The sequence below is a fragment of the Protopterus annectens genome, chromosome 10.part0, assembly GCF_019279795.1.
Source record: "Protopterus annectens isolate FY-2018-M chromosome 10.part0, PAN1.0, whole genome shotgun sequence".
NCBI classification, from domain to species: Eukaryota; Metazoa; Chordata; order Ceratodontiformes; family Protopteridae; genus Protopterus; species Protopterus annectens.
In genome coordinates, this window is record NC_056744.1 from 1,391,354,251 (window position 1) to 1,391,381,611 (window position 27,361).

The following is a 27,361-nucleotide window of genomic DNA, read 5'->3' on the forward strand; positions in this document are numbered from 1 at the left end:
ATATGATAGCACGCGTCCTGAAAATCTATGGAGCACAACCAATTGTCCTGACCCAGAAAGGGGAGAATGGATTGCAATGTTACCATTCGGAACTTTTCTTTTTTTACAGATTTGTTTAATCTGCTGAGATCCAGAATTGGTCTCCAGTCCCCTGTCTTTTTGAACACTAAAAAGAATCTTGAGTAAGTTCTGGATACTACTTTGTCTGCGGGGAGTTCCTGGATGGCTATTTTTTCTAGCAGTCTTGAAACTTGGGTGGAACATCTGGGATGGATTTTTTTGAAGCAAGAGGGGGTTGATGGAAGGGGAAATTTGTAACCTCCAGATATAATGGATGGTACCTATTTGTTTTTTGTAATATTTTGACAGGCGATTGGGTACAATGAAAGCCTTCCCCTGACTGCCTTCAGAGTTGAGCAGTCAGGCATCCCTTCAGGAATGTTGATAGGGTTTGGAAGAGAACGTATCTCTGTCACCCTGATTTTGCGGACCCCCTCTGCCATGAGGGTGGCGTCTGCCATTGTTATTGTTTCCCCTTCTACCCCTGCGGGAAAAATCACCACGTGCGTCAGGAAAGGGTCCCTGGGATTTTCGAAACCACATCTTTCCACCCTTCTGACCCTTTAGGTATGGTCTGGTAGGAGTGGAAAAACGGACTCCCACATCAGAGAGCGTCTTGCCTTCCTGCTGGCACCTGGTAAGTGTGTCTTTCACCTGAGGCCCAAAGAGAGAGGAGCCATCAAAGGGGGTATTGGTGAAGGACGCTCTGAAAGGTTCCGCAAACTGACACAGCCACAGCCAAGAATGTCTCCTAAGAGCCACTCCTGTTCCTGCAGCTCTGCTCGCTCCATGAGCTGCGTATGAAATAAGCCTCATGGAGGAGTTGACTACTGAATTTAAAGTTGCCAGCTGGGTAGCTACCTTGGCTGAAGCTCCCTCAGCTGTGGGATCTTGCAGAGTATCTCCAAGCTCTTTTAGGAGATCTGTCTGAAGTCTAGTAAAATGGGAAAGATAGTTCAGGGACCTAAGGGAGAAGGTTGCTGATGAAAACATTCACTTCCCATATCTGTCCATCATACGAGACTCTTTATTCGGTGGATGGACAGATGAGGAGGTTTCAGCTAACTCTCTCTTTGTGGCTGCTGCTACCACCATGGTATCAACTGGGATACCTTTAGTCAGGAATTGTTTGTTTTGGGGAGCTGTGATAAATTTATTAGGTCTCCTCGGGATAGGTTCCATGGAATCTGGAGACCACCAAGCCTTTCGAGACACTACAGACATGAGTGGATCAAAAGGCGGAGACATCCAGGAGGTGGAAATTCGGGAACCAAATGCGTCCAGGTATACAGACTTGTCCTCGGAGAGGGCTAGGGAAGTCCAGCTACGCCTCTGCCTAAGAATCTCGAGGATTTCCAAAATGTAGACATCTTCAGAGGGGGACCTTGGGGACCCCTCCGATTCATCCAGGTCTGTATCTGAGGTGACAGACTCAGGGGAGCCTTGGTGCTTCCTCTTGCACTTTTTCTTCCAGGAAGCCTGCTCAGAATGCTCTGGGGAGGTTTCAGAAGAAGAGGGTTCACCCAATGGGGTGTCCTGGGGCACAGGTTCCCTACGCTTTGGAGCTGGAGGAGGAGCAGAGGTTGGTACAGGCACCGAATGGGACAGAGCCGATGGGACCGATAGTGGGGCCGTCTGTGGGGATAGCACTCTCTGCATGACCTCAAAAGAGTCACGGTCTCGACACAAAGAGGGCTCCAGCTCCGAAGAGACAGGAATCCCACTCTGCGCCAAGGGCAATGATTCTGAGGCCAATGTGGGAGCCAAGCTCAACTGAGCCGACGCTCCAAGAGGGGTCAGACAAGAGTCCGATGCCACTTCCCCCCTCGGAGGCGACGAGAGAGCTTCGGCGCCCAGATACCTCAATGGAAGGAAGAACAGAGGTAATCGGAGCCAACATCGGAGCCGAAGAGGATTTCATTGGAGCTGAAGGAACAACTATCGGAACGTCCATGGACTCTGGCTCCGAAGTAAGCATAGTCAGAGGAGGAATCGATATTGAAGAGGATGGAGATGAGGCCTGTTGAGGCGGGCTCAAAACCAATTTTGCAAGGGCCTGTGACTTCAATAATCTACTGACCACTCTCTCCACGTCCTGATCTGATAACTTTGAGGATCGAGAGGAGTGGGAAGATGAGCGATGACTGGCTGTGCTCTGAAGTAAGGGTGATTGTGGCACCGAGCGAATCAGCTCCCATGAAGGAGACCTAGCTCATTTGTAGATGGCTCAGAGGGAACAGTTGGAGCCAACGGAGGAGTAGTCTTGTCTGTGCTAGAGGGCACCAACACACTTGGTCTGTCAAGCTCACAGGTCAGTTATGAACATGGTGCCGACGGCTTGACTGACTTCAAAGATTTCATTGGCTGAGATGCTTTAGCCTGAGAATCCTGTTTCAACAATCCACAGAGGATAGGCTTGTTTTTCCGCTCCTGCAGGACCCTTGGACTAAAGGCATGACAGAGCAAGAGTCCTGCAGGTGCAGAGCCCCCCAAGCAGTACACATAACTAGTGTGCCCATCTGTCAGAGACATCTTCTGACAGCATGAGTCACACTTTTTAAACCCTGAGGTTTCAGCTTCCTTGGACATTTTGAGAAAAAAGGAAGGAAATACCACAAAAAGACACACTACAACAATAAAAAATTATATTGATAAAAACCTTAAAGGACAGCCTCTAACTTAAATGGCTGTCCTTAAAGGGGGGGGACTCTCTAACTTAAAAGAGTTCAGGGAACAACAGAAGGCCTAGCAACTAAGGGGCGACGGCCAACACAGCACAAAAACACAACAAAGGACAAGATAAGGGGTTTACGACTAAGTAAACTTACAAACTACTATAAACAGAGAAAAAAAATACTAATTTTTCAAGTAAATTATTTAACTTTAAACAGAGAAAAAAGTTACAGCAAGCCAGAGCCAGTATTGACGCAACCTCGGAGCTAAAGTGGCAAACGAGATCTGGGATAAGGGGTAGCCTCGAGCCAGTAAAGAGCTCTCGAGCTATAGAAAGTGGCCGAGTCGGAGCCGAAGATCGGCTCTGAACCCATCCAGCAAGAACGAAGGCAAGATTGGACAACTTAATTTATTTTTATTTAAATTTGTTGACCGGGAGTGTCCGACTGGACGTGGGTCCATTTTCAGTGGAGGCCCGGGGAGAAAAGCTCCACAGTAAAATAAACAGACAGCATTTACCTGCAAGTCTCCCCAGTGATCAGACATGGTATCATCTCCTCTTAGTTATTCACTTCTCTGACATCAAGGCTTACGCTAAAGGTCCTTTTTGATAAAGTTTGCTGATGTTTGCAAATTCAGAGTTGTGATAAATTCAACAACCGACCTCATGATTTTTCCAGGATGGCATAACACACACTACCAGCACCATTGTGCCCTTTGGCAAACCTGTTCACTCACACTCCTATCACAGAGGTGACACCCCCATAAACCCCCATAGTTTTTTTTTTACTGCTCATTGTATATTTAGAGCTTGGTAATTACTCCAGTGTGTATATGTGTACTTACATATCTAAACTTTCCTAGGAAGCTAGAGTGGCGTCATAGACATTTCTTTTATTGATATCTGCTTCACAGTATTCTGCATTTAGTATTAGTAAGCGGAAACATACAGTTGTTTTATTTTGTACACAAACAGCAGAAACCCAGCATTTGTTACAAATTCAAGCCAATATCTTACCTAACTACAGTTCTAATTGGTATTAGCAGAAACATACCTGCTATCAGTAAGGAGAAACATACAATTTGTTTATTTGGTATCTGGTACTTGAAAAGCAGAAACAGTGTTTGTTACCTAACTACAGTTTCACTTGGTATTAGTTAGCAGAAACATACCTGCTATTAGTAAGAAGAAACATACAGTTTGTTTATTTGGTGTCTGAAAAGCAGAAACAGTGTTGCAAACTCTAACCTGCATCTCACCTAACTACAGTTCTTACTGGTTTTGTAAGTAGAAACATACTTGTTTTTTGTAAGCAGAAACATACAGTTGTTTGTTTACTTGGTATCTGAAAAGCAGAAACACAGCGTTTGTTACACATTCTAACCAGTATCTTACTTAGCTATGGTGCTACTTTAACCTATTAGACTTAGTACACTATTAAATTTGTCTATTATGATCTGCCTAGATACCGCTTCCTATTCTTTGTGATTCTTTACTCGTCCCTGGAGATTTATCTATGTACCTACTTACTGTACCATTTCTTGTACCCACTCTGTCTTCTGATAATACTTCCATCACTCTCTGACTAATAACCTCTACTCTCTCACAGTTTGTCTCCATTTCTCCTAGAACTATATTATTTACTTTCTGCTCACACTCTGTACATTTTTTCTCTTTGCAGTTTGCTCGGGCCATCCACAAGCCTCATGATCGCACACCCTGCCAACCTTCGGTTCTGAAGCAAAGTTTCAGCAAAAGCTCAAATCAGCCCTGGGAAATCTCAACTTTTATACACAAGCCTTCCTTTACAATTAATCATTAGGTGAATGTCATTTAATTCTTTTTAACAATTTTCTCGTACTTTGTGACTATCACTGTGAGGTGAGCACAGCTGCATTGAGCTCCATTCAGTTTCTAACTTGGAGAGCTTTAATCAATTCAGCCACTAGGTAACAACATACTCTACTAAATGTATAAAATCCTTATTCCCCTCTGTATGCAAACAGGTGAGCTCCAGAGTCTACGATTAAAACTATTCCAAAACAAAATGTTAGTCCAGTCCCAATTCCCTTAGCTTTACTCATCCTTAAAGAGCTTGTTAGCAACACTTGTTTTCTGCAAACTTAAAAGCTCTAACATAGTGTATCATCTTACTTACATTTCCTGGCTCCTGATTGTTTTTTTTTTCTTTTTTGACTCCCTTCTTTTGGGGCTTGCTCTGCTCCGCTCCCCTACCCTGCCCCCATATCACACCAGCCCCCAGTGCTTCTACTCTTGTAAAAATAAATCCAAAAACAAACGAAACAGAGTCCAAACTGGCCATAATTTTTTACTATAAAATGTAAGCGCTTTCAGGTTAAAAAGCCCTTCATCAGACAAACTTCACATAACCATAACAGTCTTTAAATATTAAAACATTTCTAAAAGCAACTAATTACTTTCTATACTTGACCCGCCTTTTCTTTAAGGCTGGTTTTAAAGGTACAGAACTATTTAACCCAGGTGGGTTGTCAGCAGCCAACTGTATAATCCATCTTAACTCAGCATACTCTGTATCATTAACAATGCCCCCCCCCCCCCCTTTTTTTTCATATGTGCAACATGCAGAACCATAAAAACAAAAGTATGATCTGGAAAGCAAGAAACATGCTGGTACAATGCATTGTTTATCCTTCTGTCTAATAGATGACAAATGGTGCAATATTCTTGTTTTTAACTTACAATTAGTTTTTCCAACATAAAAACTCGAACATGACTTGCAGCATGCCAAGTAAACCACATTCTCTGTATGGCAATCTGCATAAAACTCAAATGTGTTTTTGTTTGTAACAGGATGGATAAAATAATTTAAACAATTCATATATGAACATGTTTTGCAATGCCTACAGGGAAAAGTCCCTGTTCTCACGTGTGCAGAGGAAACACTGTTAGCCGTCTTCTTATTTTTCAAACCAGGTTCTATGCATAACATATCTTTTATATTACTATTTCGCTTGAAGGTAAATCTAGGTTTCTCATCTAAAATATCCTTCAAGTAATTGTCACTTCTTAGTATCTTCCAGTATTGCTTAATAATATCACATATCTCACACACATTGTTACTATAACCTAGCATTACCTTGGGTTTGTTGTCATACTTATTAGATGGCTTCAACTTATCTCCCTGCTGTTCACTATTATCAGAAAACCATGGTCTAGCCCTAGCTTCCCTGTTGGATATCATACTGTTCTTAGTTTTTTCTAAATTTTCCTTTGAATAACCCTTTTCCTTAAGATGTTCATTTAACACATCTACTTCTTTGTGAAACTCATTATTGTCTGTGCACATCCCGGAAACTCTGTATCCTTGCCCTTGCATAATATTATGAAAAGTATGCCTAGGATGTATACTACGTGCATTTAAATAATGATTTCTCCAGCATGATTTCCTATGCAAGGTGGTATTTATCTTGCCAGTTTCCATTTTTATTTAATGTGACATCTAAAAAGGCAATGATCTCATTGATATGCTCTACTGAGAACCTAAGAAAAAAAGAAGTCATGTACTTACCATAATGTTCCATGTGAGTTGTTCATCTCACCTTCATTCTTTACTGATGGGTTCAGAGCTGATCCCTCAGCTCCGAGTTGCCAATTGCAAAGCTCAAAGTCTTCAAATACCTCGAGGCCAAGTCCCTATCCCATGATGCACCTACAGTTACCTCAGATCTTCTTTGCTGCGTATAATAATACCATATGTCATTCTTTCACGCCCAAGAAACGGTATAGAAGGACTGAGCAACCAGGATGGATCCAGCATCTCTGTCATCTAACAGCCCAGGAGAGGGTAGGAGTGAGGGACATAAAAATGAAGGCGAGATGAACAACTCACATGGAACATTACGGTAAGTACATAACTTCTTTACGTGAAGTTGTTCTAGCTCGTCATTCATTCTTTACTGATGGTTAGCGTCTCAAGCACCTCACGGGAGTATATTTCTCAGGACTGTGGATCCAAAGGAGGCCCTGTCCCTGGAAGCCTTGTCAACTTTGTAATGAGTGATAAAGGTATGAGGTTTTGACCAAGTGGCTGCTGCGCAAATGTTATCAATAGGAAGTCTGGCATAAACAGCAGATGATGTAGAAACTGCTCTGGTTGAGTGAGCTTTAATTTTATGCTGCAAAGCCATATTGGCAGCTGAATAAGCAAAGGTGATACAATTAGATAACTATTTAGACGGAGTTGTTTTAGCCACTGGTCTACCCTTCTTGGAGTCTGAAAAGGAAACAAAAAGCTGGTCTGATTTTCTGAAGTCTTTTGTTCTATCCAAATAAAATCTGAGCTGTCTGTGAACATCAAGTTTGTGCAGCATGTACTCTAAATTGTTTGAATGGTTGGGGAAGAAGACTGGCAAATCAATCATTTGGTTGAGATTGGTTTCAGTGCAAACTTTGGGAAAGAATGAGGGGTTTGCTCTAAGTGAGACTCTGTCACCATGGAATATCAAATAAGGAGGCTTGATGGATAAAGCCTGAAGCTCTGACACTCTGCTGGCAGAAGTAATAGCTATTAGAAAGATGGATTTCCATGACAACAATCTGAGGTCACAAGAGAAAGCTGATTCAAATGGCAGAAGAATTATGCAGGAAAGCATAAAATTTAGATTTCATGGAGAACAGGGAGATTTCACAGGTGGTCTATATGAAAGGTCCCTTTGAGAAAGGCTTTGGATAACTTGTGAGACATAATATTCAATCCTTCAAATCCAAGATGAAAATTAGAAACAGCAGTCAGTTGAACACGAACTGTTGCTGCTGCAGCTCCTTTGTTAAAAATCATAGTCAAGAACTCTAAAATGGATGCCACAGGGCTTGGTAAGGATCAATATTGTTTATAGAGGCCCATATAGAACATTTTTTCCATTTGTTAAGATATAGCTTCCTAGTAGAGGATTTATGAGGGGATAAGAGGATATGTTTTGTCTCATTGGAGAGATTATGGAACCTGGCTATTATGGGAATTGGAGCAGCCAAGCTGTCAGCTTCAGGGACTGCAGAGAGGGATAAAGTTCCCCCGATGAGTGCATCAGAAGGTCTGGAACTGGGCCTAGAATCCAAGGGTCTTCCAAATGATGAAGTTGAAGGAAGGGGAACCAAATCTGACGAGGCCAATGAGGGGCTATTAGAATGATTGTCCTTCCTAGGGTTTTTGGTTTCTGTAGAACCTTGGGTATCAATGGGATTGGTGGAAATGCATAGAGGAGACCCGGAGGCCAATCGTGTATGACTGCATCCCTTGGGGCTTCTCCCAGAGGAGGAATCAGGGCAAAGTAGCTTCTGGCTTTTGTGTTCAAGTGACTGGCAAAAAGATTACAGCAAGGCTGGCCCCACCTGTGGAATATCCTGTCCGTTATTTCTTTCTTGAGCAACCACTTGTGGGGCAAAAAGATTGCCCTGCTCAGCTTGTCTGCTATCATGATGGATTTCCCTGGGATGTGCATTGCCAACAGAAAGTGCTGGGTGGAAACAGCCCACTGCCATACCCTGAGAGCCTCACGACAAAGGGGGTAAGACCTGGTTCCTCCTTGTTTGTTCAAATACCAGACCACCGACATGTTGTCTGTCTGAATCGCAATTGTACCCAGAGGAAGAGTCCTGAAAGTACTGCAATGCTAAAAGTACTGCTCTCATCTCCAGGACATTGATATGCAGATGTGTCTCTTGATCAGTCCATGTGCCTTGGGCTGTCTTTCCCTGAAAATGACCCCACCGTATCAGGGAAGCATCTGTGGTCACTGTGGCCGCTGGAGGGGGTAGCACAAATGGGCGTCTTATCGTGACATGAAATGAGGTCAGTCACCACTGAAGATCCTTTTTGCAGGAATTTGTGATCATTATCATGTGAGACATGGGAAGCTCTTGGTAAGACCATTGAGTGAACAACAGCCACTGTAGTATCCGCATGTGCATACGAGCTAGTGGTATGGCTAGAATTGCTGCTGCCATCATGCCTAACAATTTCAGAACTTCTGATGCTGGTGCTCTGTCTTTGGATATCAGAAGGCTGACATGCTGATAAAGAAGAAAAACTCTTTCTACTGTAAGCCTTAATGTGGTGGTGGTGGTGTCCATTTCTGCCCCGATAAAAACGATATGCTGCGATGGCGACAAGGCAGATTTTTCTGAGTTGACTGTAATGCCCAGTTGATTGCAGAGTGACAAATTGGACTCCCTGGCCTGAATGAATTGATGCCTAGTGGTGGCGGTAAGGAATCCTAGACGCCTCAGGTGAGCTGTGACCACTGTCATGCATTTGGTGAACACTCTGGGGGCTGTAGTGAGACCAAAGGGCAGGGCTCAAAACTGGTAATGATTAGCTCCCGGCCAGAAGCAAAGATGATCCCTGGATGGCCTGGCCATTTTAATGTGGTAGTACGCATCCTTGAGGTCTAGTGAGCATATCCAATTGTCTTTCCCTAAGAAGGGTAGTTTAGACTGAAGCGTGACCATCTGGAACTTCTCTTTTTTTACATATTTGTTCAATCTGCTGAGGTCCAATATGGGTCTCCAGTCCCCCGTCTTTTTTGGAACTAAAAAAATCTTGAGTAAGTTCCGGATCCTGTCTGGTCTGCTGGGACTGGTTGGATGACTCTTTTTCTTAGCAATGTTTAGACCTCTATTGTTGCTTGTTCCCTGTAACTGGGTGGAACGTCTGGGATTTTTCTTATGGGTGGAGGGGGTGTGGCGAAGGGGATGAGGTATCCTCTGGAAATGATACTTTGTACCCAGCTGTCTTTTGTTATTTTGAGCCAGGTGTCTGGGTACAAAGATAAGTGACCCCTGACTGCCTCTACAGCAGGACAGTCAGGCCTCTTTTCAGGAGCGCTGGTAGGGCTTCCCAGAGAACTGATCTCTGTTGCCCTGGTGTTGCGGACCCCCTCTGTCGCAAGGGCAGCGTCTTCCATTATTGCCCCCTTCTCTGCCTCTGGAGGAGGGGGTTCACCATGTGTGTCCTGAAAAGCTCCTTGGGCTTTTCGGAACCACATTTTTCCTCCCCTTTGACCCTTAGGGTAGGGTCTGGTAGGGGTGGAAAAATGGTCCCCGACAGCAGATAGAGTCTTTCCGTCCTGCTCACACCTGGTTAAGGTTTCCTTCACTTTAGGCCTGAAAAGGGACGAGCCATTAAAGGGAGTATTCACGAAGGATGACTTGAAGGGGTCCGCGAAAGAACACAAGCGCATCCAGGAGTGTCTCCTAAGAGCAACTCCTGTACCCGCTGCCCTAGTCGTTCCATCAGCTGCATATGAGATGAGGCACATGGATGACTTTATTATAGAATTGAGGGTAGCAAGCTGGGCGGCAACTCTGTCGGTAGCTCCTGCAGCTACTGTTCCCTGAAGAGTGTATCCTAGCTCTTTAAGGAGATCTCTTCATAACCTGGTAAAATGGGTTAAATAGCTGAGCGAACGAAGAGCAAAAGTTGCTGAACTAAACATGCACTTCCCATATCTATCCATGATCTTCGAGTCTCTGTTAGGAGGATGGATAGACGAGGAAGTTTCAAACATTTCCTTTTTGGTGGCTGCTGCCACCACCATGGCATCAACTGGAACACCTTCTGTTAAGAAAGATTTGTCAAGGGGGGCAAAAATTAACTTATTAGGCCTCCTAGGGACAGGCTCCATAGTATCCTGAGACTCCCACGCCCTAACAGGTGGAGGGCTGAGACCCAAAAGCCTTCAGGTGAACTGAATCATCCTCAGTAGGGATTTTGGACTGCCAGTCACCCCTCTGCCTAAGGATTTCAAGTATCTCAGCGAATGAGATATCTTCAGAGGGGTTCTGTGGGGACCCTTCTAACTCATCTAAGTCAGTATCGGATGTTAGAGACTCCTGGGGGGAGTCTAGATGTTTCCTCTTGCACAATCTCTTCCTGGGAATCTTATCAGTGGGAGCTTCTGGTGAGGTCTCGGAAGAGCAAGGGCTACCCAATGGGGCTTCCTGAGGCTCTGGGTCTCTACGCTTGGTCAGGATGTGTGAGGCAGAAGCAGACACAGGCACTTTAGGGGAGGAGGAAGCCAGACCTGAGGTCGAGGATGTCTTAGGAGACATGACTCTCCTCATGGCATCGAAAGAACTCTGCTCTGATGTGGGGAAAACCGACGAATCCGAGGAAACCGTTGATACCCCTGGCACTGGGACAGTGAGCTCTGAACCAGATGTAGGAGCCGAGCTAATCCCAGCCGAAGCCCTGAGAGACAGAGTCGGAACTGACAATTCGGTCCGACTATCCTCCCTGGACCTGACCAGAGAGTGTCAGCTTGTAGAGTCCTCGATCGGCACCGAGGATGTCAGAGTGCACAAAGCCGAAGACACTGGAGTAGACGTCGGCTCCGAGGGTTGCACGATCAACAGGTCCGATTCCTCTGGCTCTGAAGGACCAGCATGGTGCGGAGGAGGAATAGTTTGAGTTGGTGCAATGGTCTTCGGCTTCAAAGCCATTTGGGTCAAAGTTGATAAAATTTTTGCTGAGGCCGGTGCTGATAACAGCTTCTGCACCACACAATCCGCATCCAGATCAGAAAGGCTGATAGAGGACTGAGATGAGTGCACCAAAGGTGGTACTGACTGTAGTAATGGACTCTTAGGAGCTTCGGATACCAGTTCCAAGACTGGGGGCTGGCTACGAAAAGAAAAGACTGTCGGTTCCGATGGCAGTGGAGCCGAAGTCGAAGATGTTTTCGATTTCTTAGAGTCTGAAGTCTTAGAAGACTTTGTGGACTTGCTGGATCCATCTTGGTCGCTCAAAGCTTCTTGAAACGATGGTTTCAAAAACCCTCTGTCAATCAGTTTTCTTTTACTTTCCTGTAGGACCCTGGAGGAGAAAGAATGGCATATAGAACAGCTATCCTGTAAATGTAGGGCTCCTAGACAGTACATACCATTTACATGGCTGTCTGTTACAGACATCTTTTGGCCACACTTTGGGCACTTTTTGAAGCCAGACTTAGGGTGCTCCTCTTGGTCAGCCATTGAAAACTCTGAGAGAAAAATTACTGTCACCACAAAAAAAAATTCTAACAGTAATTATCCACAAAAAGCCTTAATAAAATCAGGCTAAGTCTCTCTCACACACACACACACACACACACACACACACACACACACACACACACACACACACACACACACACACACAAAGTAATGCAAATGTAAATATTAAAGTGACAAGAAAAAGGTAAATTACTGTCACCACAAACTAACACACACAATATGAGCAGACTATGCAAGGAAAAAGATAGCTGCTATAAGGTACAACACACTGTCTAAATATTCTAAGGAATATCTATGCCAAACCAAATTACTGTTAACTACAAAACTGTAACAGTAATTAATAAATTCAAGCCTTTCTAAAAAAAATTCAAGGCTAAACACACCACACAGCAAATAACTATACACTATCTAAATATTTAGCAAAAATGTGACAAAGGTCACTGACTAAACACACTCTATTAATTAGAAAAGTTTTTAAATTAGGCCTAAAACAAAAGGCCAACTAGGAAAATTTTAATCACACTAAGGAAAGGGACTAAAATGTAGTAATACACACCAGAAAGCTGTATGAGCTTTATAAACTATTTAAACTATCTAAATATCTAAATATAAGTAAATAAGTTAAGTATGAAAACAGTTTTTGCTGGCCTGAGCTAATAGCAGAACCTCCGATCTATTGCAGTGGCAAACTAGATCTGAGGTAACTCTAGGTGCATCATGGGATAGGGACTTGGCCTCGAGCTATTTGAAGACCTCAAGCTTTGCAATTGGCTGACTCGGAGCCAAGGGATCGGCTCCGAACCCATCAGTAAAGAATGAACGGTGAGATAGAACAACTTCACATTCTGTAGTTTTCTCCAGGTAAGCAACAAAGCTTAACATCACTGCTCTGTGCCCACAACAAAAAAACATCCACAAATCTGGCGTAAAAAATTGTTGAAGTCTTCCATAGATGTTCATACTTAAAAATATATTTATCTTCCCAGAAAGCTAACACTAAATTAACATATGAGTTGGCACAGGATGTGCCCATGGCAACACCCTGTACTTGCCTATAATGTATTCCATTACAAAGAAAGACGTTATTTTCTAACACCAATGCTAGTGCTTGCAGGATTAAAATATTGGCATTCTCATCATATATTAACTATATACAGTACCTCTTTCACTGCCGTTAACCAAAATTCATTTGTGATGACTGTGAGCAGACTGTTGACGCCCATGGTTACCATCAACATATTCTTCAAATCTAAAGTTTGGCAAGCATCATACAATTTTGATAAGAATTGTGCAGTGTCTTTCAAAATCCTAGGAAAATAAGCAAGCAGATTTTTCAATTTTGCTTCTACCCACATAGATAAATGTTCAGTAACCCATCCCCTCCCTGAAACTATTGGTCTCATCGGTGGGGGTAGGGTATTTTTATGCATTTTTGGTAGTGCTTTAAAAATAGGAATTACTGGATGTTCAATGCTGAAAAATGCATACAAGTCATCATCTAACACTCCATTTATTCTTAAAGCCCTTAGCTTCTTACCAACATTACTTACATATTGCTTAACCATCCAAGATGAAACATTTATATAAGTATTGATATCACTAGTTAGGGCATCCAAGGATTGTATGTATGCTGTAGTATTCATAACTGCAATGGCCCCACCCTTTTCAGCTGGTTTGATAACCAGTCAATCATCATTCATTAGATCTAGCAGAGCTTCCCTTTCCAAATAAGGTAAGTTATTAAACCTGCATGTTGCATTATCAAGATAAAGTCTTATTTCATCCTCACAAGTTTTTAAAAAAGCATGAATTGTGGGGTGAAAAACTGGTACAAAAGTACTTGGATGTTTCATAACATTAGTATAATGGCTGTTTCCCTTAAACATGTTATTAAGAATAACATTCCACCCAAACGTGCAAATCCAGTATAACTTCACTTAATACAGACGCCCTACTGGGTACAAACAATAATCCGTTACCTAAAAAATTCATTTGTTCTTTAATCAGTTGAACACTAGATATATTAAATGCATTACAGTCATTAAAAATCAGTCAGTTCCCGACTTTCAGCCATTTCACCTCCCTTTGTACAGAGCGACCTCGCCTGTTTTCTGTTTTCTTTCTTACTGGTACTGGGAAAGTTGGAAAAGTCATAGAGCTGCTCCTTACTACAAAAAAAGAAAAAGATGAAGAAGAAGGAAGCCAGGTTTTTCAGTCTTGCTCAAATGTTGATACTGGGCTGTTTGGTTCCCTGTGTAATGTCATCAGCCCGAGCCATGGTAGAGGTGTTGTTATTAGGATCCATGGCAACCATGGAACCTTCTGTTGTCATGGTTGTAGCCACAAAAGCATTGTTCACATTTTGTTGAACATTAACATTGTGAAAAACATCACTGGGCTCAGTAGACACATTGTTGGTATGCAAGTTACTTGCTACTGCTGGATTAGATTCAGTTCTGGCCTGCTCACGAGGCCATGTAAAAATACAGCCTGTCATGAAGTCCTGATAGTCCCTTTGCAGATTTTTCATCTTTGTTTGCTGTAATTTATTTTCAAACAAGGCTATATTATTCAATACTTGGGTAATTTTACACAGATGTTGGTCTGTGTTACAGTGCATTTGTAGGTTACTCTGTAGATCTTTTACCTCACTACGAAGTTCCTCTTCAACAGGTGAATAATATTCTATAAGCAAATTCAAATAACAAAAGCTGGTATCTATGTTTATCTGCTGCCAGCGCGCTAGTAAGTCAGGACATGCATCTCCTTGTGCTAGCATACATAATACTCTCATCCCCCTAGGCACTATTTTATATTCCAAGCATGCTTCCATATGAAACCTCTGCCATTGCAGGCATTTCAATTTTCTTGTGGTATTATCTAAACACGTCAAAAGCTCAAAGAAAGTCTTATTTAACGGCTCACCTGCAGACAGGCCATTTTCCTGTGTAGTTCTTCATCAAGTCCATCCCAAGTTAAGGATTTAAACAGGAAGAAACATTACTTTTGAATTTCTCACTTACTGAGCCAGTGAACATTTATGTGGCTGGTAATCCAGTTCAATCTCATCATTCTGTAGTTCGGCCATATGGAAAGAAGATGCAACAATAAACCAAAATGTAACAAAACAAAAGCCTCTTAGCTTCCCTTAAGGACTCCTCCTGAACCTCTTGTAAAAACAAATCCAAAAACAACCAAAACAGAGTCCAAACTGGCCGTAATATTTTATTATAAAACTTAAAACAAGTAGTCTCCATGGTATCCCCGAAGCCTCAAAACAACCCACTAAAGTGTAGTGGGTCCAAAAACAAAACAGTGTAAGAAACTTCTGTGTGTGGAAGATTTTCAGTCCATATATTTTTAGTTAATCACTGTATATTAATCAGATCAGACAATAGTAGTAGAAGTAGCAAACTTAAACTCGTCTTAAGTCAAAACAAAACAAAAAATAATAATAGAAAATATATAATTGTACAGCATTACTAAGTATTCGAAAGTAATCCAAGCAAGGCAGGCAGTCTGTTTCCAGTCGAAAATCCTTTATTAAGTACACAGACAAGCGATCCAAGTGAAACAAAAATAGAGTAATAATTTCCTCACAAGCTTTCTAAATATATATATACTTTTTATCAGGCATGGGAGTGGTTTATTGTGTTGTAAAACAAAGTGTTATTGGTGCACATGTTAAATTCACATCCCCTCCCCCATCAGTGTGACATTCTAGCTGGTCCTGCCCTACTTAGTAGCTGTCATAATAATATATAATCTTATGTACTTTAAATAAAATTGATAATGATGTGGTACCTCTTATTTAACCAGATTATTAAGTAGATTATTAAGTCTGTGATTTTTATCCAAGAAAATATACTACATGGCTGGAAATATGTCAACCTTAGTTCATTTGGCAATCAAAAAATATATATAAATATATACATATACATTTTGAATGTAAAAATCAATTTCTATTTTCATAACCTATTGTTAACAAAGATCGCTTTCGTCCTTCTAGACTTCTTCAGGTCTGTGTAAAAGAACCCTAAAAACAATCTATAAAAATATATATAATTGTATAATTAGTTAGTATTGTTATTACACATCATTTTGAATAAATTGGAAAAAATAACCAGAAAAAATAAAATAAGAAAAAAATGTATGTATGATGATGGAAACAAAATATACACTTAAATTTCAACTGATTTAAATTGTAACATAATAGCCAAAGAATATTCTGTCACCTCCCCGACAACCCATACAAAGCTTCTTGGAGTGGAAATAGATGATAACCTAAAATTTGATTTGCATGTCTTCCTAACTATAAAAAAAGTCCATAACAAACTTGGAAGTCTATATAGGCACAAAAGGTTCCTGACCACAATGGCCAAAATTACATTAGCACAAACCCATCTGCTCTCCACTCTACTATATGCCTCTCCAATTTTAACTAATCTAAGGAAAACTGACTTATCTAAGCTAGAAGCTTAAGAATTTGTACTTTCTTATGTATACTACATTTTGTTTACTTTATACTTTACTGATTATTGTACTGTGTGCATTAAAACTGACTGTTACTCGTGGAGCTTTTCTCCCCGGGCCTCCGATGAAAAAGGACCTGTGTCCAGTTGGACTTTTCTGGTAAGCAAATGTTAAATTTATTTATTTATTTATTTATTTTACATTTGTTGACCGGGATAATCCGACTGGATATATGTCCATTTTCAGCGGAGGCCTGGGGAGAAAAACTCCACATACCAAAAAAGAGACAGTACATACATCACTGAGTGATAAACTCAGGCAGACATGTTTAGAAAAATATAGACAAAGAATGCAGGCAGATATCAATATACACAATGTGCAGACTTACATCTGATTGGCAAAGACATATCAGAAAATGTGAACATAGAATATAATCAGATCTCATAATTCACAATGCTTAGACATTCAAATGCTATGAGGCATAATTACTTGGCTAAACAGCAGGTTGGTTAGCAAGACATGTATTATAAATAAATAAAATAAAATAAAATAAAATTAGTGAAGTTGTTACTTAGGTTTAGATACAGCTACCTGGCTGTATACTAACAGAGACAGCCGCTCGTCTCTGTTAGAATACAGTCTGGTAGCTGTCTTTAGGGATCACCATGATTTAGAACATTTCTTTTCATAGTCTACAGCTGCAGCAGCCATGCTTTTCAGCTATACCACTCTACCGCAAAGTACTGCTGCAGCCTTCTGGTTTTGGCGATGCACCTCACAAGGAAATGTCTCATAAGCTACATGCCGGAATCCATAGTCAGGCTAAATCTCTTCACAAATTCCAGCCTTTCCTTTCTCCTTCAACAGTTTAGGAACACTCTGGTGAATGCGTCTGCTCTTATTATCTTCATATGGCCTCCAGGTCTAAATAAAACATTCCAGAAGTGGTCTTATCAATGCTGTATTTAATGGTAGGATGACTTCAGCTTCTTTCAGCTCTGGCGCCCCAGCTACAAACCCATGATTTTGCTGACTTTCACTGCACTATATTACATGAATCAGTCTTATGTTGAGTTTGATTTCCTGATTTTTGCACTACTTTTGTCCAAAGGAACACATATCCAAATAAGTCTATTTTGCATGCTGCCTTTCCCACCACCAGACTATGTACCCTTGCGCTTTTATGTGATACATTGTAGCTGCTCCCTATCCTGACACCATGAACAGCACATCAGGTCTCAGTGGAGACCCTGCTTTCAGTCCACAATGCTTGCTGTACTACTTGCACTATTAGTGTCTAGGATGACTTGACTGTCCAGCCTCCAGGTTAAAAAGTAGCAATAACATACCACATAGGACAGTATCCCACAGAGAACTTTATCAAGCTGGGCTAGCAGAATCTTGGAAACTTCATTCAAAAGAAAAGTGTTTAACTTCTTCCTCTGCCTCTAATCCAAGTTCCAGCTATATTCTCAGACTTTCACCAAGGAATCTGAAGAATATTTTGAAAATATAGCTGCTTACTGTTCTGGCTCTACTCTTCTCTTGGGTGTCACTGTTTTTTTCTGGCTTCTTCATATATCCCCCCACCAGCTCCCATACACATTTTCTTTTAATTCAGTACAGCAGCCCACTCTCTTAACTCTTTCTCTCTTTTCAGACAGGCAGACCATCTCTTCTGTCTCTAACACATCGCTAACTTCCTCATTCATTCCTTAATGTAGCCTCATTGATGTTACATTGTCGTCCACCTAAACTTCCCACCAGACTTAACTCTTCTCTTGTATATTCATAGTCCTCAGTCTTTGTGTTGCTTCATAACAATGATTAAGGGATGGTGTACCACAATCTAACAGTAACTTTCCTTCTGGAGAAAATTCTATTCCCATGACAGCTAAGTTTGCTGCTGGACCCCTCCCAAAACATACATACCAAGCACAGATGTTTCTGGTATGAAACAGTGAAACCATATCACTCGGCATGCTCTTCAATAATTACAATCCCTCAAAAGTTGCTTACAACTATCAAAGTAATAGGGCAGACTGAAACAGATATTTGTTGAATGGGGCCAGCCACCACTACCCATTCCCCAACCACTGAAACTTATATATATCAACCCCACATTCACACAACACTGGGAAGGGAGAAACTCAACTAAACATTACACAGCAGTCTTGAGTAATCATTTGCTTCATTCTAACATTAGCAAGCAATTGATTTCAGAGCTTTTTCTCATGATGGATACATAGGGAAGCTGAAACACGTCATAAGTCATATGTATGAATTTACTGCCACCTTTGGATCACTGGTTCACATATGGTTATATGTCCCTATATGGGCAAAACAAAGCACAAGTGCTTGATCAAAACAGCTGATCAAAAAACACAAAAAGCAAAAAAGTTTTTACAGGGGGCATGTCCCATTGCACCACCCCATACCTTCAGGTAATTACATATATCAATTCCGATATCGCACTACAGTGGGGAAAGGGCAAAATGATATATTCCCACTGTACCATGAGCTCAAAAACTGAAAAAGCAGGTATGTTCGATCAGCTGATCTTCAACCACACATATTGTCTTTTTTCCCTTTGACAACCTGAACATTCAACTAATAGTATGTATACCAAAAATGTTATGCCCCCAGCTACAATTTTTTTTTTTTTTAACAAAAGTTTCTTTATCAGCATCCCTGTGCACAGCAGATGTTTGCTGGTTCACTTAGTGTTTAATGTCCCACTAAGCAGATTTCACAAATGTTACCATTTTACTCTGCTAATCTTCGGCACTGTGTGTGTGGCCGAAGTCAGACACCATTTATTTATTCCAGTTAGACTAACTAGTAGTACTGTGCAGTACATGTAATATAAAATCACTTTGGTTAATAATATGGTATGCATTTTTCTACATAACCCCATGTCACTTTCTTCTACAGTATAAACCATTATTAATTATACACAAAGCCCTATTATAATCAAACAAGTTTTTTCCTAAAATGTTAACTGACAATTATGCAGCTGCATGTGTTCCAAGTCTTGTTCTACAAGAAATGTCTTAATTGCTGCTGTTCTCTGTAAATGGAAAAAAACTGCAAAGGTAATTTAGTTCTAACAGCCTCCATCAAGACACCCACATGTAAGCAAGTCACAATCAAAGGCCTTTTCTGTAGACAAAACTTCTATTTTAGTGTTAACTAATTAAACATCTGAGCAATGTCATAATAAATGATGCAAGGGAATTTCAAAAGGTCATTTTCCTACTACATGTTCAGTCCTTTTATAGCCTGTGTGACATTTTAATTTACAATTAGAGGGTTGTAAGAACAGAAAGCTAACCTTCCCTTCAGTCAGTCATGGAGACAAGTGGTATGGAAAATTTTACCTTGTAGATGTGCTTGATTTTGTGATATTCCAGCAGCTATCCATACTGTTAGACAGAAGAGGCGCAGCAACCCCCTATGAACAAAACACAAAAATTTCATGATCTGCAGTCCTTTATGATTGCCTACATCATCACATATCTTATTGTTCTTGTAAGGAAACATGATTACAGATTTAAATTTTGAACAGGAAAAGCCAAGTCAAAAAAGAAAAAAAAGTCTTCACAAATCTATACGTCTAACTTGAATCTGTAGTTACTATATGAAATATCTGCTCATCATTTCAGAAGAGATAACTGCATCATTTCATTTCTGTGAAATCACAGCATTCATTTTATATGACGGACATTCCACAATACAATGTGGATCAGATCCTGCAAAATGATTTCTACAGTGACAAATTCAACAATTTATAATACATAGTAAGCAGCGGTGGTGCAGCGGTAGCATTGTCGCCTCACAGCAAGAGGTTCTTCAATTCGATTCCCGGCTCGAGCGCCTTCTGTGTGAAGTCTGCATGTCCTCCCCGCAGTCGAGTATCATTCAAAAGACATGTGTGAATGGGCGTGCCTTCCTTGAAGGTTGGGCGCTGGGCTTGCACCTCGGCACCGTAAAAATTGACTGCCAATCATTAGCGGACTGGAGTTCCACTGTGGCGACCCCTAACCGGGAAAAGTCGAAAGAAAAAAAAAAACAACATAAGACACATCTGCAAAGCTAAGCTACTGTGTCTGGTACTTGGGGTGAAATGTCGATATTGTATCCCTCACTGGGTTTCACAAAAACCTTCCGATAAATTTTCTCTGTAAAAATACAATGTAAATGTCCCACATAAACACACACACACATACATGTGTATATGTAGACAGCATAAAAGGAGGAATACAAGAGACCCAAAATAGCAGTGTTACTAAGAGTTCACTATAAGCAGAGTAATGGTTCTTTAAATAAAGGAACTGATGTCATTATTGTATCTATTTGAGAACAACAAGATACCTTGCTGTGTTAAGGTGAGCATGCATTTTAATGAGTTATTAACTGTAATAGAAAACACATGTTGAGGGAAACCCAATCAGAGAGCATCTGTCCTTTGTTCATAGACCAATTAGTAGTTACTACAATTGCAGTTCAAGAGATCATTGAGGATTTTAGCCTAATTTACCATTTATTACAAAGCAGTGTCTGGTTAAGTGACTTGCTAAGGTCATGGGGTACACAAATGGAGGCTGAGGGAATCTAGCCTTGGACTACAGGAAGCTGCTCATTAACAGCTTATAGCCATAAACCTCCATGCTAACTGCCAGATCTGATCTGCCATAACATTATACTTCTTCCATTTGAAGCCATGCGGGTGGAAGCATTTTCTATTTCTTTAACTTTATTTACTTTAGTTAATGCTAAAATCTGACAATTTACAATTTTTTAAGTATGTATTTTCTATTGCCACATTTCCTTCCTAGCATAAACTTGTAACCCCTCCCCATCCCTGCTGGTCTAGTTGACCTATTCCTCCCCACCCTCTTCCATGGCATACTTGGCAGAGGAGAAGAATACAGGCTCAATATGAGACAAAAGATTTGACTGCCTGCATTTGAAGTGAGGGTTACTGACTTACCATTGATAGTAACAAAACAGCAAGTAACACATTCTGAAACCTAATAGTAGACTGACAGTGCTGCACTATTAGCATCTAAGTGCCTGCCACTTATACAGAGGATAGTGCGCCTCATTGATGACTGCTGTCTTTGAAAAGTAAGTATCTGTACTGGTTGTGGACTGTCACTGCAACTGCAAGATGCAGACGCACCTTTCCTGTAGAGTGAAGTCCAGTAACAGTAAGGGATATACATACATATATATACATATATATATATATAAATGGTTCTACCTCACATAAACGAAACACCATAACACCGACAACGCAATCACCGAAACCACATAACCGACAGTACAAAACCACGAAATTCCACATGCCCGACAACGAAATAACCGACGGTACACAAACACGAAACCTCATACAATTCACACACCACAATCAACAAACAAAACACATTCCCCGTCCAAAAACCACATACACAACACAAGCACAACAAAATCCCTACAAACCCACACTAAACCTCACATACACAACTAACCCAAATCCTAACCCTAAGGTCCGTCACCACCGCACACTTACCTGACCCGCTCCCTAACCCTAACTCACTTATCCCGCCCCTAACCCAAACACAATCACTACCGCACACTTACCTGACCTGCTCCCTAACCCTAACTCACTTATCCTGCCCCTAACCCAAACACAATCACTACCGCACACTTACCTGACCCGCTCCCTAACCCTAACTCACTTAACCCACCCCTATCCACACTTACCTTACTTGCACCCTAACGTCCGTCACTACCGCATACTTACACAGCCTTTTCCCATTTCGGCATCCTCGGCATCGGTGCTTTCATCCGTCGGGTCGGTCTTCTGCTTGTCGATCTTCTAGGTCCCGTCGCGTCGGTCTTCTGCGCTGTCGATCTTCTGGGGCTCGCGATTTCCGTGTCGATGTTACGGCGTGTCGTTGAAGTGAGGTAGAACCATATAAATATATATAAATATATTCAAAACAAGCCTTATAGGCTGCTGAAGAAGATGTAGTAACAGTCCAAACACAATGAGAAATAAATTCCGCATATTCACCACGTTGAGATATGGTATGCAATTTAATGTTCCAAAAATATATAAAATATATAAAAAACGTACAAAATGAATACAATAAAATAAACAAGAAGGATGTTCCAATCAAAAATTCAATAAAAAAGTTAAAATACCTACGAAACTACTTGCCACCAATCACCTTTACTTATTTCCATGTTCATCCAATCAGTTCTAAATGCTAAGTGAGTAAACAAATAGCTGGTCGGTAGGAGCTGTAATGACAGCTATTGGTTTACTGGACTTTTGGTGCAATTTTCACTGACTGTTTATTGGATAATTCTTGTATAAATAGGAAGTTATTGTTGTATACAATTAGATCTGAGGAAGGGTATTATACCTGAAAGCGCTCATCCTTCTGGTTTATTTTACTGTATTCGTTTTGTACATTTTTTATACATTTTATATATTTTTGGAACATTAAACTGCATACCATACCTCAACGTGGTGAATACGTGGAATTTATTTCTTATATGTATTTTATATATATATATATATATATATATATATATATATATATATATATATATATATATATTACTAGTAAGCAAGCCAATGAACCCATATCCCCTTTGGATTTTGCAGAACACATTTATATTTTATGGAGTCCTGACACTCTTTCTATGGTAATGAGGTACGATTATAGTCAACTCAGTCAATAATGCCATTTGAGTTTCTTACTTCTTTTTTATTGCAGAAAGGCAAGATTTAGGTCCATGATTTTGCCTCCTATCGCTTTCCCTCTTAAAACATTTGATTTTCCTGGTAAATCAGTGAATATTACAATCAGTCAGTCAGAAATTCCAGTCATCAGAGTTTCATAGTTACTATCATTCAGAAAATGCATGTTGATGCTGAAGCTGCTGTTCTTTTAGCATTTTAAGTGAATTAGAGCACTGCCTGCCTCTCACCATTTGCAGAACATCTCTGATTTTGCCTTGTAGTTGTTTATGACCTGCCCTGTCCCAGGTTATCATCTATCTCTTATGGCAAATCACTAAGGATTGCAATCAGTAAATAATGTCAGTCCATCGGCCCAACAGAGTTTCACAATTCTTATTGTTCAGAAAATGCCTGTGCGTGAAACACCTGTTGTTCTTTTAATTTTTAAGTGAATTAGACTTGTCTGGCACATAAGGCACAAGCTGTTAACTACTTCTTGTAGTCAAATGTTGTTGTTGTTGTTGTGTCTTTCGGCTTTTCCTGGTTAGAGTTCAAATGTACATGGTTTAAATTCTTTCAGTTCCATTTGCCTAATTAGTGACTTTGAACAAGTCACTTAACCAGACAGTGCTCACTGGTCACACCTGAAAAGGGACATTTTGTCCAGTTGGTTTATCCATTTAGCAAGTAAAAGAAAACAAAACAGTATGCAGAATATATACTTTTTCACTTTTTTTGTCCCCCATTATGTTTTGGCTTTGGCCTGAACAAGTTGAGAGGTATACTGGCATGTTCCTTGAAACAATTTGTGTTTTTCTAGCAAACAGGTGTGGATTTCACTCACTAAATGATGACTTTGTATCCTTCAGAAAATGTTTCCTAATAGAAAGTTGCTCAGTATATAGTTTATAAGAGCAATATTTAAAATACGTTCCAGACAATGGGTTATTGTTTCTGATTCTTTACTTAAAAGGCAGAAGGGAGTTGCAGTGGGTTGTACCGTATGGCTCTGATAGTACAGACCTGAGATATACTTCTGTGCCTTTATTTTATTCATTCTTTTGACTGCAAGCAGATATCGGAGAAGTATAGTTGCTGTAAATGATGGCCAGTGTATGCAACATTGCTTTGTTGCTACATCTCAGAGAAAGTATAGCATAAAGGAAAGAACTGAGTATAGTAAACAAGAGTGCCATTGTATGAATCAAGTTCTTTGGGTATGATCCTTGGTTTCCTTCTTTTATTAACAGTGTGTTTGTTGATCATGTGTTTATGTAATTCTGAATTAACTGGGCAGCATGAATATACAAGCTTAATCTTTTATCTATGAGTACATTTTTTTGCCTTTTTTCAAGCAAGTGGGTGTGAAATGCATTGTGTTGGTCCACAACAGTTTACCTGCACTTAAAACAGATGAGTAAATGTAGGAGCTGTTAATATTACCTGTAATCAATCATTTGTTTCTCTCAGTAATTGCCTACTGTGTGACTCTGACCAAGTCACCTCAGCAAGCTTTCTTGAAAAGGAACAGTTGTGTCCAGTGGGCTGTGCACAACTGTCAGCAAATACATTACATATTGTTTTTTTTTTAATTCCTATACCCTTCAGATAGCCATTCATTACTGTTTCACTATATACTGCATGAAGAGGAATTCTAGCACGCCTCTTCTAGTTAACTGGCTGCCAGACGTACTTTTCAATAAATGTGAGTTTCAAGGGAAGACATGTTTATTGTTGCTCATGCTTAGTCTGTTCTCAAAGTAAGACTTTTTAGTTTTGTCTAGCACATGGCTGTCAGTGCTTTTGCTGTACAATTGTAAAAGTTTTAAAATTAATCCAAATCTCAGGGACTATTGTAAAAATAAACAAGAAGATAGTATGCCCTGCAATATGAACAATGACTGGCTTATACAGTGTTTTACAGTAAATGGAGAGAGACAGCCAAGTAATGGGATGTTGGCATGGTGGGGGGGGGGGGGGGTTGGTTTGCTAGCCTGCCCTGCCTAAGGCCTCATTTGACCACAATCTAGCTTTGCTTACACCTGACATATTCTGTACATAAATTGCTACTTCCACAAAGTACTTTTGTTCTTAATTCTTGTCAGTGCACTCCCAAGAACCTGGCTGTGCATTCAGTTAAATCAGACAACTTCTTTTTGTATACAATGTTGTGTCTTTCAGCTTTTCCCGGTTAGGGGTCGCCACAGTGGAACTCCAGTCCACTAATGATTGGCTGCAGATTTTTTTACGTGCCGAGTTGCCGGCCCTGAAGCACAACCTTCAATGAAGGTACACCCATTCACGCATGTCTCCACACAGAAGACACTCTAGCTGAGAATCGAACCGGACAACGTCTTACTGTGAGGTGACAACGCTACCGCAGCACCACCACCGCAGTATTCTTTTTGTATACAATAAACTGAGTTATTCTTATAAAAACTGGAGGTCTCATTCATAAAAATATGAACATATTGAAAAGGGTTCTCAACTGTGATGACTATAAAGAATTTTAATCTGTATGGTAATAGGGTAGTAGTCATGCACTTGACCCTTTTCAGTATTTGACTCAGTTTCTCTGGTTTCTAAAATGTTCTTTCCATACTTTTCCAGTATTAGGCCTTGTGATGTTCGCCTATCTTGCCAACTCTTTGAAGTGATAACCACTAGTCATGGGACTATGAGCTGCTACGCTTACATATAGGTTCATAGGTGTGTACTAGGCTAATGGCCCTGGAGCCTTTACAAGCCTAGCCCCAAAAAACTGCCCAGGCACCGTGCCACCCAATGTTGGTTCACAGTGCCCCTATCCAGTAGGGCAACTGGAGTGATCCCTGGGGTGAACCTTCTGCTACCCAAACACTCATCAAGATTTCTCTTGAAAAGGGCCAGCGAGGTACTCTGCTTGACATGAATGGGAAGCTTATTCCAGAGTATGGGCAGTCTTTTGGAGATGAACCTGTCCTTCCAGCATATTCTGCTAATTGTGGCAATGAAGATGTGATCTCTGAAGAGTGTGGTGTGGGGGGATTGGGATTTCTTTAGATATAGCATTTCAAGTAAGGCTGGGTCAGACATGGCTTTGTAAGTCAAGCAGAGATCACCTCTAAGTAGACTATTAACAGACTGAGAACCGCTGAAGTTTCTTGAGTTTGTTTGTGTAGGACATGTGTTTAAGGACTAGGATCCTTTCTGTGAGGTACTTTTGTGGCCTCTCCAGATGTTGTAAATGTCTGATCAGGTACATGCCAAATGGGGCATTACATTCGATGATTGGTCTAATGAGGGATGAGTAGAGAGGGATGATGACCTCTTTCTTCCTGGATGCGAAACCTTTGGTTATAAGATGTGCCACGTAGAAGGACTTTCTGACCACAGTGGCAATGTGGTGGTCGAGGGTGAGGTGGCTGTTGACCTAGGTGCCCAGATCTCTTATGGCCCCTTCAGTGTTCAGTGGGCTCCCATCAACATGGTAATTCATGGGAACTGAGTTTTTTTCCAAAGGGGATGATAATGCATTTTTTGGCATTAAGCTTCAGGCCATGGTTCCGACACCAGTCACTGGTCTCAAAGAGGCCCTTTTGTAGGATGTCTGCATCACTTGGGGAGTTGATAATGACTCCTAGCTTGCAGTCATCAGTGAACTTAGTTAGCCAGAGTCCCTCTGTGTTGGCCTGAACTTCTGAGAAGTAGATGCCAAACAGGAGAGGGCTCAGGACCGAGCCCTGTGGGACTCAACTCGTGACTGGTCAACAGTCTGACTTGGAATCCACAACTTTCACTCTGTGTATCCTGTCTGTAAGCCAATTTGCAACTCACCTAGTGATGTAAGGATTGATGCCTAGTTTGGAGAGTTTTTCAATGATACCTGAGTGAGGAATGGTATCAAAGGCCTTGGCCAGGTCAAGGTAGGCTGTATGCACTGCCTTACCCTCATCCACAGCCTTGGTGACTGCCTTGAAGAAGTCAACTAGATTCAGCAGACAGGATCTCCCCTTAGCAAAGCCAAACTGTGTGGGGTCAAGAATTTGGAGATTGCTTATATCTTTGTTAAGCATGTCCATGATGATGTACTCCATAGCTTTGCATACCAGACTTGTCGGGCTATTGGGGCGATAGTTCCTAGGGTCTGTAGTTGCTCCCCCTTTATGGGGCAGTGCACCATTTGTTAGGGACATAGCCTGAGGTAAGGCTGTGATTGAAAAGGGCACACAAATGTGGTGCCAGTTCATTCTGTGGCACATGTAGGATGCAGCCAGGGATATTATCAGGAAACATGGATGCTGTATTCTTGGCTTTGGACAATGCAGCTTTTACCTGTGCCACAGAAATGGTGGGTACCAAGCTTTCTTTTGGTACTGTGATAGGGCTCTGGGAGGGAAGAG

General features: G+C 41.0%; 1 protein-coding gene across 1 annotated transcript in view; it reads right to left on the reverse strand.

The window, feature by feature from the left end:
• COL24A1 (collagen type XXIV alpha 1 chain) overlaps positions 1-27,361 on the reverse strand; it is a 3,617,818-nt gene that overhangs the window by 3,297,783 nt on the left and 292,674 nt on the right. Inside the window, exon 2 of the mRNA XM_044086026.1 lies at positions 19,621-19,694. Within this exon, the coding sequence (XP_043941961.1) occupies positions 19,621-19,694 (74 nt within the window). The remainder of the gene's footprint in view (positions 1-19,620; positions 19,695-27,361) is intronic.